The following is a 16009-nucleotide window of genomic DNA, read 5'->3' as shown; positions in this document are numbered from 1 at the left end:
GGTTGTAGCTTAACATTTCTATCCCTTCAAGAAACAGAGATTGTGAGTGTAACCTGTTCCAAATTACAAACAAATTCAACTTAAGAACAAACAAGAATAATTCCAGTTATAATGGAAAGGAAGTTCCCAAAAAAATTAAAAAATATATAATGGATAAAGTATTAAGGGAAAAAAACCTAGACAAAATAGGAGACTGGACTAAGAGTGGAATGAAGAAGGAAAAGATAAAGGAGGAATTTGGGGAAATAAAATTGACATGGTTCCATGGAGTTCAGCTGGAGCAATGGTATAAGAATTGGGTAAAAAATAATAAAGAGGGGAAGGAACCTAACCAATTTCAACAAATAATAAAAAATGGAAGGGATACAGATTATTATAAAAAATTGAAAGGTGTAACTGGTAGACTCTATAGACTATTGGGTGGAATAAAAGAAGGAGAGAGAAAAAATACCACTCTTAAGGAAATATGGGAGGAGGAGTTAGAGATGAAAATAAATGAAATGGAATGGTCGCAATTGTGGAAACAAAGGCACTTGAAAAATTTATCAATAAGAGTTAAAGAAAATTATTATAAGATAATTTGGAAATGGTATTTAACACCATTAAAAATGTCAAATATTAATAAAAACCATCCAAAAAATTGCTGGAGAGGCTGTCAGGAAGTGGGAACATATATACATATGTGGTGGCATTGTAAATATGTAAGGAAATTTTGGTATAAAATATTTAAAGAGATAGAGGATATAATGAACATCAAATTGGAAAGAAGCCCTGGTATTGCATTATTATCAATTTATAATAACAATAAGATGGATAAAAAAGAAAAAGAAGCAATAACAAATTTATTGACAATAGCAAGATTGTTTATAGCAAGGAACTGGAGAAAAGAAATAAATGTTCATATGGTATAAAGAAGTATGGAAATTGGCAATAAATGATAAGCTAACATGCAAATTAAAAGTTAAAAGAGGGATATGGAAAAAATGATTTTGAGGATGTATGGGGAAAATTTATCGAGAAGGGACTTCAAAAAAGGGATGGAGGGCTACCGCCTCAGGGAGAAATGAGATTTTGGTTAGACAATACATAAGAAGTGGATCAGGGTGGGAGGGGGGATACACAGTGGTGAAGAAATATAGATGGATAAATGTTAACATTGTAGTAGATATAATTCAACAGTAGATATAAAAGAATGATGCAAGTATTGTATGAAACATTATATATCTGCTATGTGATAAAAGTAATTATTGTATGAAAATTTTAAACTCAATAAAAACTATTTTAAAAAAAGAACAAACTTACAGAACCTATCTTGTTCGTAACTTGGGAACTGCTTGTACTTACATAATGAGATATCTTGGAGATATCAAACACAAAATTCATTTGTGTCCCATATACAACTTATAAGCATAGCCTGAAGGTAATTCTGTATACACTAAAAAAGCAGGGGAATTCCAGACAGGAAAAATCAGGGCCAGATAACACATCCCAACAAAGGATTCCCCCAGGCAGGAAGCAGCCAGGCTTTGAAAGCTGCAAGGCTATTCAGTACTAATCAAGGTGGCCAGTTGCAACATTCACACTTGCCTCAAACAGAAAAGCATTCTTTCTCCCACCCTGGACATTCCACAGATCTATAAACCCCAATTGTCAAGTTTTCAACAGACCTCACAACCTCTGAGGATGCCTGCCATAGATATGGGAGAAACGTCAGGAGAGAATGTTTCTGGAACATGGCCATACAGCCTGGAAAACTCACAGCAACCCAAAGTTTAGATACATTGAACCGTCAGAAATATCACTACCTTAGCCACCCATGTGGACAATTTTGGGAATATTATGGAATTCTGGATAAAGGATGCTCAACCTCTATCTCTTCCTATACTTTCCTTGACATTTGAGTCTTTATTATCTTCCTCTGCAAGTTAAGGATATAATGGAGCATCTAAATGCCTCCTGGCAACTTGCTTTACCCATGTTAGAGCCAGGATCTGCTTTTCCCCCAATTTTGTTGGTTTCTAACCACACTCTGTTCATTGACAAATCTCTGTTCTCTCCAAAATGTATGTTGAGATTATACTTTTTAGGCCATTTCTAGTACAGTTGTATATAGAAGCAGTGAAGTTAATTTTAAAACTGTTTCTTTCTTGACCACAGAGGTGGAATTGAAGATGGCGATATCATTGTGAAGGTGAATGGACGTCCACTGAAGACTTCCGCTGACCTACAAGACGCAGTGATGAATGAATCGCCTCTACTACTTGAAGTTAGAAGAGGAAACGATGATTTATTATTTAACATAGAACCTGAAGTAGTTATGTAAACCAAACTGAGGAATATCACCGTGACACAATTAAACCTCATTTATTCTAGAACTTCAGATACCTCTTTTACAGTGACAGCAATCTTGGCGAGTCATGACTATGGCTAGTTGAACAAATTCAAATGTTCGAACCAGTGTTTTGCCCATAGTCCACAACGACCAGGCTCCAATGGCGCTACTTCATAATTCAAGCCATTGCAGATTTATGAGATTCTTGCCTATTTTATTTCATATAGTTTTATGACTGTTGAGTATGAAAGAAGCTCAGATTCATGATCATTCTTGTGGTTTAAGCAAAATATTTATGCTTAATTAGCATTAGACACTAAGCAGCTCAATATGGCCTCTATTTACAAAACACACTTTTGGATTTAGTCCTTCCACTCTAGTCTGACTTTTATGGGGTTTACACAGCTAGACTCTTGGCTTTTATATAGTTGGTGAGTTGCAGCATTAATCTGATCTCATCTAAATCTGAACTCTTGGCAATCTAGTTTAAATGTGAAATTATGCATTTGCTTTGCAAGGACTTTAACTTACGTTGAGAAATTATTATTCTCAAATAGAAGAAGAGTGATTAAATGCAAGGGAAAGAGAATGGTGCTGGTAGCCTTAGCGTGATGGATAAAACAAATAATTAATCCTTCCGCCTGCATTATTTGTTCTGGTACCAAGCTTGCATCTCTAGCAAAATATTTCTTTAAGCAAGAGTGGTTTGCTTAAGGAAGAAAACACAGCTCAAGCCTCAAGCCCCTTCTACACTGCCATATAAAATCCAGATTATCTGATTTGAACTGGATTATATGGCAGTGTAGACTTATATAATCCAGTTCAAAGAAAATAATGTGGAACCCCCGGTAGCACAATGGATTAAAAGCTTGTACCAGCAGGACTGCTGACTGAAAGATCAGTGGCTTGAATCTGGGGGGCAGGGTGAGCTCCTGTCTGTAAGCTCTAGCTAACAAGAGAAGCCTCCTACAGGATGGTAAAACATCCGGACTCCCCCGGGCAACATCCTTGTAGACAGCCAATTCTCTCACACCAGTAGTGACTTGCAGTCTCTCAAGTTGCCCCTAACATGATTTTTTTTTTATTATCTGCTTTGATAATATGGCAGCATAGAAGCAGTCTCCGATGTTTACTGGGGAAGATGTGTTGTGTAAAGGAAATTCTCTTCACAGGAACTATTCCATTCCAAAACCAATCCTGTGACATCCCTTTTGAATCCCCTGTATTGGGGAATATATCTCCAACAATTAATGGAAACCAGCCTATGCTAGAAATTCTACACTGAATATTTCAAACCTTGTGAAGAATAGAGAGTTCCTCTCCTTTTGTTAATACAACTTCTGCAATCTGGGTGCAGGACATAATTTATCTGAGTGGGCATCTGTATTGCCACTCATATTTTCTGTGGTATTTAAAGTGCAGCAAGGTGTTTAAGTGAAATTCAGGACTCCTTGTTGTGTATATACCTGCTTTTGTGTGTGCACACAATAAAAGCCATGTGGCTGTTCGCCTTAGAGGAATAAAGTTAGAGAGGTATGTGAAAATGGGCTGTCGTTGTGAATTCCAATCTGTCATCATGTCACCCTCCTCTTTTATGAGTGAGTTGCCACTTTCTCCTAAAACCCTTGTCTGGTTTGGTAGTTCTCAAAAAAGCAATTCTAGACAAAGATGAACCAGAAGTTAATGTGGTGTGAGAAGAGAAGGGGAACAGCATGGCTAATATGGGTAGGTGGTCAAGAGCGAGATCAGCTGGAGAAAGATCAAGAAGCTATACCAGATATTGAGGCTGGATCTACACTGCCATAGAATCCAGATTATCAGAGCAGATAATCCACATTGAACTGGATTATATAAGTATGGCATTGAATCTTGCTAGGTGTTGTAAGCCGCCTTGAGTCCCCTTGGGTGAGAAAGGCGGGGTAAAAATGTTGTAAATAAATAAATAAGTCTACACTCATAGAATCCAGTTCAAAGCATATTATCTGGATTTTATATGGTAGTTTAGAAGGGTCCTGAGACTTCAGCCCCATCTTTTTCACTAGGTGCCATTTGACTGTGCCTTCCATGTATGAAACTTAAGTATTTCCAAGCTATTCTCTGCAACAGCAAGTGCTACATTTTTGAAAATTACTTCAATGCAGGCTAAGCTATTGCTCTATTACGCTATATGGTTAATCTGGTTTTGGTCACAGGCTAATTTGTGCCAAGCTTGTGCAGAAGAGGAATGTAGTAAATGATTCTTATAGAATTATTGCCTGATGTAAACTCTAAACAATGTGCAAAGCAAAGCTAAAACTTTGAGAAAGTGCACAATTTTTCAGGGGTTTAAGTTTTATCTTTTCATTGTATTGGAAAGCATCATTATACAAATTGTATACTTATGACAAGTACTGTATGTTTCTACTGTACAAAGATTAAAGTTTACAGAAATAAACAGTGTTATTTCCTTTGTTCATTTTCCTTCCTAAATCTTTTATGTCCTGAAACAGTCCATAAGATGAAATCAAAGTGCTCTAATGCACCAACTGTAACATTTTGTTACAACTTACTGATTTAACTACTGAAATAGATTGCTTGTGTACAACACGTACTAATGGGATATTTCATACTGAATTCATTACAAGACGTTTTAGAAAAATAGAGTTGGAAGAGATCTCATGGGCCATTCAGTCCAACCCCCAGCAAGAAGCAGGAATATTGCATTCAAAACACCCCTGACAGCCTCTGTTTAAGATTCCAAAGAAGGAGCCTCCCCACACTCTGGAGCAGAGAGTTCCACTGCTGAACAGTTCTCACAGTGAGGAAGTTCTTCCTATTGTTCACGTGGAATCTCTTTTCCTGTAGGTTCAAGCCATTATTCCATGTCCTAGACTCCAGGGCAGCAGAAAACAAGCTTGCACCCTCCTCCCTTTGACTTCCCCTCACATATTTCTATCATGTCTCCTCTCAGCGTTCTCTTTTGCAGACTAAACATGCCCAGCTCTTTAAGCTACTTCTCTTAGGGCTTGTTGTCCAGACCCTTGATCATTTTAGTCGCTCTCCTCTGAACGCATTCCAGCTTGTCAACATCTCTCTTAAATTGTGGTGGCCAGAATTGGACACAGTGTGTTTCCAGGTGTGGCTTGACCAAGGCAGAATAGAGGGGTAGCATGACTTATTTATTTATTTTATTTATTTACATCATTTATATTCCGCCCTTCTCACCCCGAAGGGGACTCAGGGCCGATCACATTACACATATTAGGCAAACATTCAATGCCTTTTTAACACAGGACAAAGACGAACAACATAGCTCCAATCGGGCCTCGAACTTATGACCTCCTGGTCAGTGACTCATTGCTCTCCCATCTGCGCCACAGACTCCTATTTATGCAGGCCAAAATCCCATTGGCTTTTTTAGCTGCCACATCACATTGTAGGCTCATGTTTAACTTGTCCACGAGGACTCCAAGATCTTTTTCACACATGCTGTTGAGCCAGGCATCCCCCATTCTGTATCTTTGCATTTTATTTTTTTTTGCCTAAGTGGAGTATCTTGAATTTTCCCTATTGAAGTTCATTTTGTTAGTTTTGGCCCATCTCTTTAATCTGTTAAGATCGTTATGAATTCTGCTTCTGTCTTCTTGATATTCTAAAGCTAGAAGGCAAAATGCTGCTGAATTTCTGGGTGACTTACAGGATTTAAAATCAATCCATCACAGCAAGTATGACATTGCTGTACTCCAAGGCTCTGGCTGCTACAAATCAATCTACTGTTTGTATTTTTCATAAGCAGTTCATAGGGTGGCACTGAATGTTGTTCCTCACACCCCATTGCTAGAAAAGTCCTTGAGGGAATCCACTATAGCAAGCTGTTGTTAATAAAATAACATTTTTTAAAATAGTTTTTATTGAATTTAAAATTTTTCAAACAATAATCACTTTTATCACATAGCAGATATTGAATGTATCATACAATACTTGCATCATTCTTTTATATCTACTGTTGATTTATATCTACTACATCGTTAACATTTGTCCATCTATATTTCTTCACCACTGTGTATCTCCCCTCCCAACCCGAGCCACTTGTTATGTATTGTCTAACCAAAATCTCATTTCTTCTTGAGGCGGTAGCCTTCCATCCCTTTTTTGGAGTCCTTTCTCAATAAATTTCCCCCATACATTCTCAAAATCATTTTTTCCATATCCCTCTTTTAACTTTTAATTTGCATGTTAGCTTATCATTTATTGCCAATTTCCATACTTCCTTATACCATTCTTCAATCTGAACATCTATTACTTTTCTCCGGTTCCTTGCTATAAGCAGTCTTGCTATTGTCAATAAATTTGTTATTGCTTCTTTTTCTTTTTTATCCATTTTATTGTTATTATAAATTGATAATAATGCAATACCAGGGCTTATTTCCAATTTGATGTTCCTTATATAATCTATCTCTTTAAATATTTTATACCAAAATTTCCTTACATATTTACAATGCAACCACATATGTATATATGTTCCCACTTCCTGATAGCCTCTCCAACAATTTTTTGGATGGTTTTCATATTTGACATTTTAATGGCGTTAAATACCATTTCCAAATTATCTTATAATAATTTTCTTTAACTCTTATTGATAAATTTTTCAAGTGCCTTTGTTTCCACAATTGCGACCATTCCATTTCATTTATTTTATCTCTAACTCCTCCTCCTATATTTTCTTAAGAGTGGTATTTTTTCTCTCTCCTTTTATTCCACCCAATATTCTATAGATTCTACCAGTTACACCTTTCAATTTTTTATAATCATCTATATCCCTTCCATTTTGTATAATAAAATAACATTTGAATTGGCAAATGATGTTTGGAATCTTTTGGTCTCAGTTATAAGAAATTTTTGTCACCCATTGATAATGATGTATGTGCCTCTACAGGACTAGGGAATCCATTGCAAAGTATTTACCATGAGAAAGTTGTCTCGGTTGAGAAAAACATCACTCTCCTTAAACTCTATGCTCATGTCCTTCGAAACTACTACGGGACAGAGTGGGGCAGGTAATAATGGAGAGCTCCATCAATTTTTTTCCATCAACAACCTAGGTGATACTCAGTTCAGCAATGTGAACAGAAAGAACAAAATAGCTGCTCGCAATAACATCTTGTGGAAACTTACCAATTGTGCATGGGGTGCAGACCCAAAATTAATAAGAACATCAACTCTGGCTTTATCCTACTCAACCGCTGAGTATGCTTGCCCTGTCTGGCTTAACTCTGCCTATGCGAAGCAGGTGAGACATGTAGGATAATCACAGGATGTCTCAAACCTACACCTGCTGATAGACTTTATAAGCAGCTGGCCTTGTCCCCACTGATGTACGATGGGAAGTTGCTGCCAATTGCGAGAGAAATAAGGTTGAATACTGAAAGCCATCCACTGTATGGCTATCAACCTCCTAGTAGACTTTAATCAAGGAAAAGTTTCATGAGAACCACCACTCCTCTAAATGTGCCTCCAGCAACAGCAAGAATATCCATGTGGGCAGCAAAATCAGGCAATCCCAACTAGATGGGCCCCCCACAAGGGTCTTCGTCCAGGGGCAAACCAAGAATGGGCAACTTGGAAGTCCCTGAACAGACTTAGAAGAGGAGTTGGAAGATCAAAAGACCACCTGGCAAAATGGCACTGCCTAGAGGAATCCTCCTTGTGTGACTGTGGAGCTGAACAAACAACTCAGCATCTGTATGCTTGCCCACAATGCTCTGCCTCATGCAAAGAGGAAGAACTGTTTAAAGCTACAGCCCTTTTTGGTCTAAAATTGTTTAGCTGCTTGTGCTTCCGTTATTTTCCTCAGTTTAAAACTTATTTATGCAATGCTTTTGAGACAAAATAAATACAAAGTCTGGCAGTCTCCTTGATCTTGTGATAGACATCTGGGATTGGAGTGTTAGCAATTCATCTTCCCAGGAAGACAACACTCTAGCACAGCGATTCTCAAGCTTTTACAGCTGCTCAGCCGTTTTTGAAGTAAATGTTATATATACTGTATATATATCAGGCATGGGCCAACTTTTGGACACAACTTTTAAAATTTGACAGATGGGTGGTGCCAAAGGCAGATGAATGGAGAGTGTTTGTGTGGACTAACTGAAAAAAAAAAAGAACTAATCCCAATGCACACTGCCCATATCTCATTTGTAGTACGAAAAATACGGGACAATACAATATTTAAAATGAAGAACAATTTTAACTAACATAAACATAAAAGCGGAGCCCCCAGTGGTACAGTATGTTAAAGTGCTGAGCTGCTGAACTTGCAGACCAAAAGGTCACATTGTTTAAAGCTACAGACAATGTGATCATTGCACATTTTTTGGTTAAAAATTATTTAACTGCTTGTATTCCCTCTATTTTTATCAGTTTTATATTTATTTATTTTAGGGGGGGCTGGTGGCACAGTGTGTTAAAGCGCTGAGTTGCTGAACTTGCGGGCCAAAAGGTCGCAGGTTCAAATCCAGGGAGCTGTTCAAATCCACTGTTAGCCCCAGCTTCTGCCAACCTAGCAGTTCGAAAACATGCAAATGTGAGTAGATCAATAGGTACTGCTCCGGCGGGAAGGTAACAGTGCTCCATGTAGTCATGCAGGCCACATGACCTTGGAGGTGTCTACGGACAACGCCGGCTCTTCGGCTTAGAAATAGAGATGAGCTCCAACCCCCAGAGTCGGACACGACTGGACTTAACATCAGGGGAAACCTTTACCTTTACCTAAACTTAAAAGCATTTCAGTGGAAGACCCCAGGGGCCATCCAGTCCAGCCCCCTTTTGCCATGTACCAGATGGCCATCCAGCCTTTGTAACAACAACAACAACAACAACAACAGCTGGCACAACAAAACACTGCATGGAAAGTTCCTTGACAAAACTGAAGGAAAAGCTGACAAGGAGAAGACCTGGCTGTGGCTCACGAATGGGACCCTGAAGAAGGAGACAGAAGGCCTGATCCTTGCAGCCCAGGAGCAAATGCAATTAAGGCCAAGATCGAAAAATCAGCTGATGACCCAAAATGCAGACTATGCAAGGAAACCGATGAAACCATTGATCGTATCCTCAGCTGCTGTAAGAAAATCGCACAGACAGACTACAAACAGAGGCACAACTATGTGGCCCAAATGATTCATTGGAACTTATGCCTCAAGTACCACCTGCCAGCAGTAAAGAACTGGTGGGATCACAAACCTGCAAAAGTATTGGAAAATGAGCACGCAAAGATACTGTGGGACTTCCGAATCCAGACTGAAAAGTTCTGGAACACAACACACCACAGTTGTGGAAAGGAAAAAGGTTTGGATCATTGATGTTGCCATCCCAGGTGACAGTCGCATTGACGAAAAACAACAGGAAAAACTCAGGACCTCTAGATTAAACTTCAAAGACTCTGGCAGAAACCAGTACAGGTGATCCTGGTGGTAATGGGCACACTGGGTGCCGTGCCAAAAGATCTCAGCTGGCATTTGGAAACAATAGACATTGACAAAATTACGATCTGCCAACTGCAAAAGGCCACCCTACTGGGATCTGCGCGCATCATCCGAAAATACATCACACAGTCCTAGACACTTGGGAAGTGTTCGACTTGTGATTTTGTGATATGAAATCCAGCATATCTATCTTGTTTGCTGTGTCATAATAAAATAATAATAATAATAATAATAATAATAATAATAATAATAATAATAATAATAATAATAATAATAATAATAATAGGAGCAATCCGGGGCCATCTAGTTCAGCTCCCTTGGGCCATATGGGAAAAGCACAATCAAAGCACCCCCTGAGCAGTGGGAGGGAAATAGGGTTTTGGAAGGAAAGAAGAGTCTAAGCAGCAAGAAAAGGCACCCAGGAAGGAGGGGACGCAGGAGATAAATGATCTGTGCCCGAGGAGGACAATGCTCCTGCTGCTGTTTTGGCAGCTCCAAACTTTAATTACCCAGCATTTCTCAGAATAAGGTGGTGGAGGAAAGAAGAGCAGATGGGAAGCAGCATGGTGCCGTGGAGCCCCTCACTATTATTTGCAGAGCCCCAAGGACTTCATGGAGAACAGTTTGAGAACCCCTGCTCTAGTGGATGCATTTCTCTTCCATTGAACATACCTCCTAGCCTTTCCTCCCATTACCCTCATAACTAGAGTCTTGGTCAAGATCCATCAAGACAAAGCACATTATTGTGACACCTTGGTGGCTGAGATAGCCTTGGTTTGCCACCCTTCTATTTTTGAAGAATAAGGACCGCAAGGTCTGGTCTTGATCCAACTTCTTGACCCTTCACAAAGAATGGTGCCCTGAAACAAAAATGGAAGCAGACTAAAATTCAAGCCACTACATCATACTGGCTTTCTGCTACAAAAACTCTTTCTTTCGTTCTCTTTACTATATTTCTTGAACCATGCTTTTTATAGTTAAGCACTTGGTTTCCTGCCTAAAACAAGATGTTCAGTTGATTTTTTTTGTAAACACCCAGTTTCTATTATCTCCATCCAAGACAAAAATGTAGTTTTAATGTCAAGCTCGAACTTTGTCTGAAACAAAATCTCTGGCCGCCTTAATTTGTTTGGGTCAAGTTCAGGTCAAGGGAATGAAAGCATGTGAAATTCATCTTATTCTTTTATTCCCAGAAAGATGCATCATCAACCTGTCACATTACTCAGAATTTCATCAGAGTCTAATTCCAGTTAATGTGAAAACTAGAATGAGTCTTTTAATGCAATGTACTGTAGATATAGATATTCACAAGAGTTTACATAGTTATGGATTATTATTATTATTATTATTATTATTATTATTATTATTATTATTATTATTATTACTATCTATGCCTCTCCTTGAGGCTCAATGTAGAGCAAAACACAGTTAAAACACATAATCATAAAATATGTAAAATATAGACTGCAATCTATATATATAAAAGGGTAATGAAATTTCGGCCTAGGACAAAACAACAAAACTACACATCCCAGAAACACTAAACTTGGCTGCACAACCCCTCATCCATGCCTCTACGTTCATACAACTAAAAGAAAAGAAAAATAAAGTCCTAATTAGAGGGAGAGAAATAATTGCTTTTATCCAATTGCTGCCAGTTAGAAGGCTAAGCTCTGCCAACTTGGTCTTCTAGCAACCCACTCAGCCCAGGCAGAGTTAGGCCTCACTTAGGCCTCTTCCACACTGCCTATAAAACACAGATTATCTGATTTTAACTGGATTATATGGCAGTGTAGACTCAAGGCTCTTCCACACAGCTGTGTAACCCATTTATAATGGACTTAATGTAAGGTAAAACCTTTACCCTTTACCTTAACTACCACCAATTCCTCAATACTTTATTTCCCATACCACCATGCTTCACCACAGCAACGTGTGGCTGGGCACAGCTAGTATTAAATATAATTCTATAAAATGCATATGGTATATTAAAATACATAGAATAAAGATTAGAATATAGTAAACATAGGACATAAGTTTAAAGTTCATAGTTCAAAACTGACAATAAGTCTGTGCAAAAAGATAGGTATTCAACTGTCTCTTAAATTTTGATCAAATCCCAGCCTGGATCTGGGATCAATAGATGGCACATTCTAGTTTCATTCATGGTTCCAAAGCTTGGTTCTTTGTTCTTTTCCCAAAATAGCTACCCAAGAGTGGCAGAGTATAGCCAGGCCCGATCTTCAAATGTGATGAATTGAGAGAAAAGGCTTTTAGCATGATTGTCCGCCACTTGAGAACGTACACAATTCTGAATGGACTTACAATCACACAGAGTTGAGTGGTGCTTTAGTGAAATGTTCATATTCTTAGGAGTTCAATGGAGATGTAGTTGTGCCATCAGGAACATTGTGCAGAGCCAATAGTGTGATTATTGCAAAACATGTCCTAATGAACAACACATCCCAATACACAAACTTGTCCCATTGCTGAACAGGAGCCCCTCCTGAGCAGTGTTCTGTTGTGCACTGTCATAGCTTTATCATGGTAAAGTTACTCATCAGAACCTCTGATGCAAGATCTTGGCCTATAATTGTTAGAACAAGTGTGATTCAATGACCAAAGAAAAATCATAGCATTTCCAAGGTATTTCAACAGTAGTGTAGTATCTAGATCAGTGGTTCCCAACCTGTGGTCCATGGACCACCAGTGGTCCCCAAGAACTAAAATATGGTCCGCGGCCTCACCGTTACTACACTGTTGTAACGCGAGCGATTGGTGTCAAAAAATCTTATTGCGCTGAGGCAACAGAGATGTTGGGAGGGGTGAGGCTGTCTACCCATGAAAGGCGTGACAAAAAGCCTCCTGACTACCGCTTCTCCTCCTCCCTCCCCCTGAGCAGAGCTGTTCCATGTGGCACCTGGAAGCGGGGGCGCCTTGCTGTCTTCATTTTTAAACTTGTTCCTGGGGTTATTTGGGGTGCTGACTCAGAAAATTGCATTGGATAGACCACGTCAGCTCTAGATTATTTAATATGGTTTTCTGTGGGTGAGAAGATGGCAACTACTTGATGGCATGTGTTCTGTATCAGAAGCTAATGCTGGTATGGTCAATCCAGTGCAATTTTCTGAATAAGCACCCTACTAACCAAACTGAGTAACAAAACTGAATAACAAGACTGATTCGTAACCCTTTTGGTACTAATGTTGGAGAGTGGTCCCTGGTCAAAGTGGTCCCTGGTCAAAATAAGGTTGGGAATCACTGATCTAGATCAGAGGAAGTAATAGTACCACTCTATTCTGCTTTGGTCAGACCTCACCTGGAATACTGTGTCTTGTTCTGAAAATCCAATTCAAGAAGAATATTGAGAAACTGGAACCAAGATAGTAAAAGGTCTGATAACCATTACCTTGAGTATATGTTCTTCATAGTCGGCCTAGACTGCTATCAATATGCGGACGACACCCAACACCTTCTGTGCTTGGAGCCTGGAGCAACGTCAATACCAGACAATTTCACCTTATGTCTGGAGGCTCTGTCGAACTGGCTACGTGCTAGTAGACTGAAGGTGAACCCGGCGAAGACTGAGATTCTCTGGCATGGCCGCTCGACTGGTCTGACCCACTTGCTACCCACCTTCGATGGTGCTGCCCTATCTCCTTTGCCTACCGTTAAGAGCCTGGGTGTCGTTTTAGATTCGCAGCTGACAATGGAAGCTCAAGTCGCTGCTGCCAGCAAACCAGCCTTTTTCCACCTACGACAAGCGAGGCAACTGGCACCCTATCTATCTGATGAGGCGCTGGCAACAGTCATCCATGCCACGGTCACGTCTAGGCTGGACTATTGCAACGCCCTGTATGTTGGCCTTCCGATGTCCACGACCCGAAAGCTCCGTATTGTTCAGAATGCGGCAGCCAGGCTATTCACAAGAACACCCATGAAATGCCACATAACACCAGTGCTGCAGCATCTGCATTGGCTTCCAACTGATTACCGTGATCTATATAAGATGCTAATTCTGACCTTTAAAACTCTTTATGGCCAGGGCCCATCATACCTTAGGGACCGTTTCTCCTTCTCCCATCATCGGAGGTCGCAACGACCATCCCAACGAGACTTACTTTCTGTACCGGGTCCTAGAGAAGTGCACTTGGAAAGGACCAGATGCAGAGCTTTTTCTATTTCTGCCCCTGCCTTATGGAATGCCTTGCCGCCCTATATGAGAGCCATGCGTGAGTTAGGGCCTTTTACCCTAGCACTCAAGACCTGGCTCTTTACTAGAGCTTTTAATCTATGTTAATTTTATCAATATTTGTATGTATGTATTTTTATCCTTTACAATTTTATCTTGTAAATCGCCTAGAGCATCGTGGATGGAGGGCGATTAATAAGTAATTAAATGATGATGATGATGATGATAACTTAGATTTGACTTGAAATCCTGCATCTCACCAGCAATAACTAAGGTGGTTGGATCCCAGTCGGACAACTCTTTTTGATGATCTTCAGGAAAAGGAGGAAGAATTTCTGAGCAAGAGTGTTGTCATACCACTTCATCACACGTTGCCTTTTTAGCATCTTAGGACACTTCCCCACGAGTCCAGTGGTGGATGGGCACATTGCTCCTCACACAATGTTACTGGACTTTGGGCAGAGGCCTTGCCCATAACCAGAGTGGAAGCGTCCTAGGAGGCTTCCTCCAAACATGGGAGCCTGCCTGTGTTGTGCTGGCTCTAATGGAACCAACACGGATCCGCACCACTTCAGTGATGCTTCCCCCCATGTGATGAGGGAAGCATCACTGTGACAAAGCAGCACGTAGGACAGCAGAATCACCCTTCATTCCTATGGAGGCTACCAAAACGGCACGAGGTGGAGTCATCCGTGTGATAAAGTCTTTAGAAATTCTCTGTGAGTTCCGTGTTTGTTACGACATATTTTGTGTAACTGTGTTTGATAGCTTATGCTTAGTGAAATCACCAGGAGCTGGGCTTGTGACATCACTCTTATCGCATCAACAGAGACCATGGTTTGCGATATTATATTATGTCATCTTTGGATTCATTACTAGGACCGGGGAGTATGAAGAAGGCCAAGTGAAGTTGTTCCTTCCTGTGCCATATGTGATATCAAGTGTGGATGGAAGGGAAACTCTATAAACCTGAGAAACACTACAATCTAAAAGATCTACACATGGGTTTGAAGAAAAACAAACAAGCAAGCAAAAGGGAGAATTAAAAGAGAAACAGTAGAATGTGGATACATCCACAGACTTCAGTCCATTAACAGAGAGTCCAACATATTCAACAATTTCCTGGCACACTACACATATTATTGAAAAATTCAAGCATTCTCTTCCCTACCCCTTGCTGTTAGAGCAACAGGGGTTTCCAATAGAAAAGGATTTTTTGCATGTGAAATGATTCTGTTTATTTCTCTAATTCAAACTCCCATGTTTGCTCTTACTATCCTTTAAAATGTATAGTACAGTAGAGTCTCACTTATCCAACATAAACGGGCCAGTAGAACGTTGGATAAGTGAATATGCTGGATAATAAGGAGGGATTAAGGAAAAGCCTATTACACATCAAATTAAGTTATGATTTTACAAATTAAGCACTAAAACATGTTTAACAACAAATTTGACAGAAAAAGTAGTTCAATACGCAGTAATGCTATGTAGTAATTACTGTATTTACGAATTTAGCACCAAAATATCACGATGTATTGAAAACATTGACTACAAAAATGCGTTGGATAATCCAGAACGCTGGATAAGCAAATGTTGGATAAGTGAGACTCTACTGTATATAAATACCTAGCAAGAAGACTACCTGATCCTGTATCTTTCTTGGGGCCTTTGGTTATACAAACTCTTCCCCTTCTCAGTGTTGTCTCTCTCCTGATTTCTCTCTCTGCTCTTCTTCTCATCTCCAGCCATGTTTTGTTCCTCCATCAGCAGATGGCGAGTTAACAGAGAAGAATTTATCCAATGTTTTCATTAGTTAATTAGGATGTAGGGAACACAGGAAAGCAACACAGTGAATTTGAGGCATGCTTTGTCTGCTACTTTGCTAAACAAAGGCTAATACCGAATAGTTTTCATAGGTAAAGATAAAGGTTTCCCCTTGACATTAAGTCTAGTCAGGTCCGACTCTGGGGGTGGTGCTATTCTTAATTTCTAAGCTGAAGAGCCGGCATTGTCCATAGACGCCTC

The 16009-nt window shown here is 39.6% G+C and overlaps 1 protein-coding gene across 1 annotated transcript in view; it reads left to right on the top strand.

The window, feature by feature from the left end:
• The window catches only part of htra3 (HtrA serine peptidase 3), a 42847-nt gene extending 38081 nt beyond the window's left edge, over nt 1-4766 (top strand). Inside the window, exon 9 of the mRNA XM_008115933.3 lies at nt 2158-4766. Within this exon, the coding sequence (XP_008114140.2) occupies nt 2158-2323 (166 nt within the window). The 3' untranslated portion in view covers nt 2324-4766. The remainder of the gene's footprint in view (nt 1-2157) is intronic.
• The last annotated feature ends 11243 nt before the right edge of the window (nt 4767-16009 follow it).

The sequence above is a fragment of the Anolis carolinensis genome, chromosome 5 (assembly GCF_035594765.1).
Source record: "Anolis carolinensis isolate JA03-04 chromosome 5, rAnoCar3.1.pri, whole genome shotgun sequence".
Classification (NCBI taxonomy): domain Eukaryota; kingdom Metazoa; phylum Chordata; class Lepidosauria; order Squamata; family Dactyloidae; genus Anolis; species Anolis carolinensis.
The sequence above is the reverse complement of the archived record's forward strand: the minus strand, read 5'-3'. Positions and strand labels throughout refer to the sequence as shown.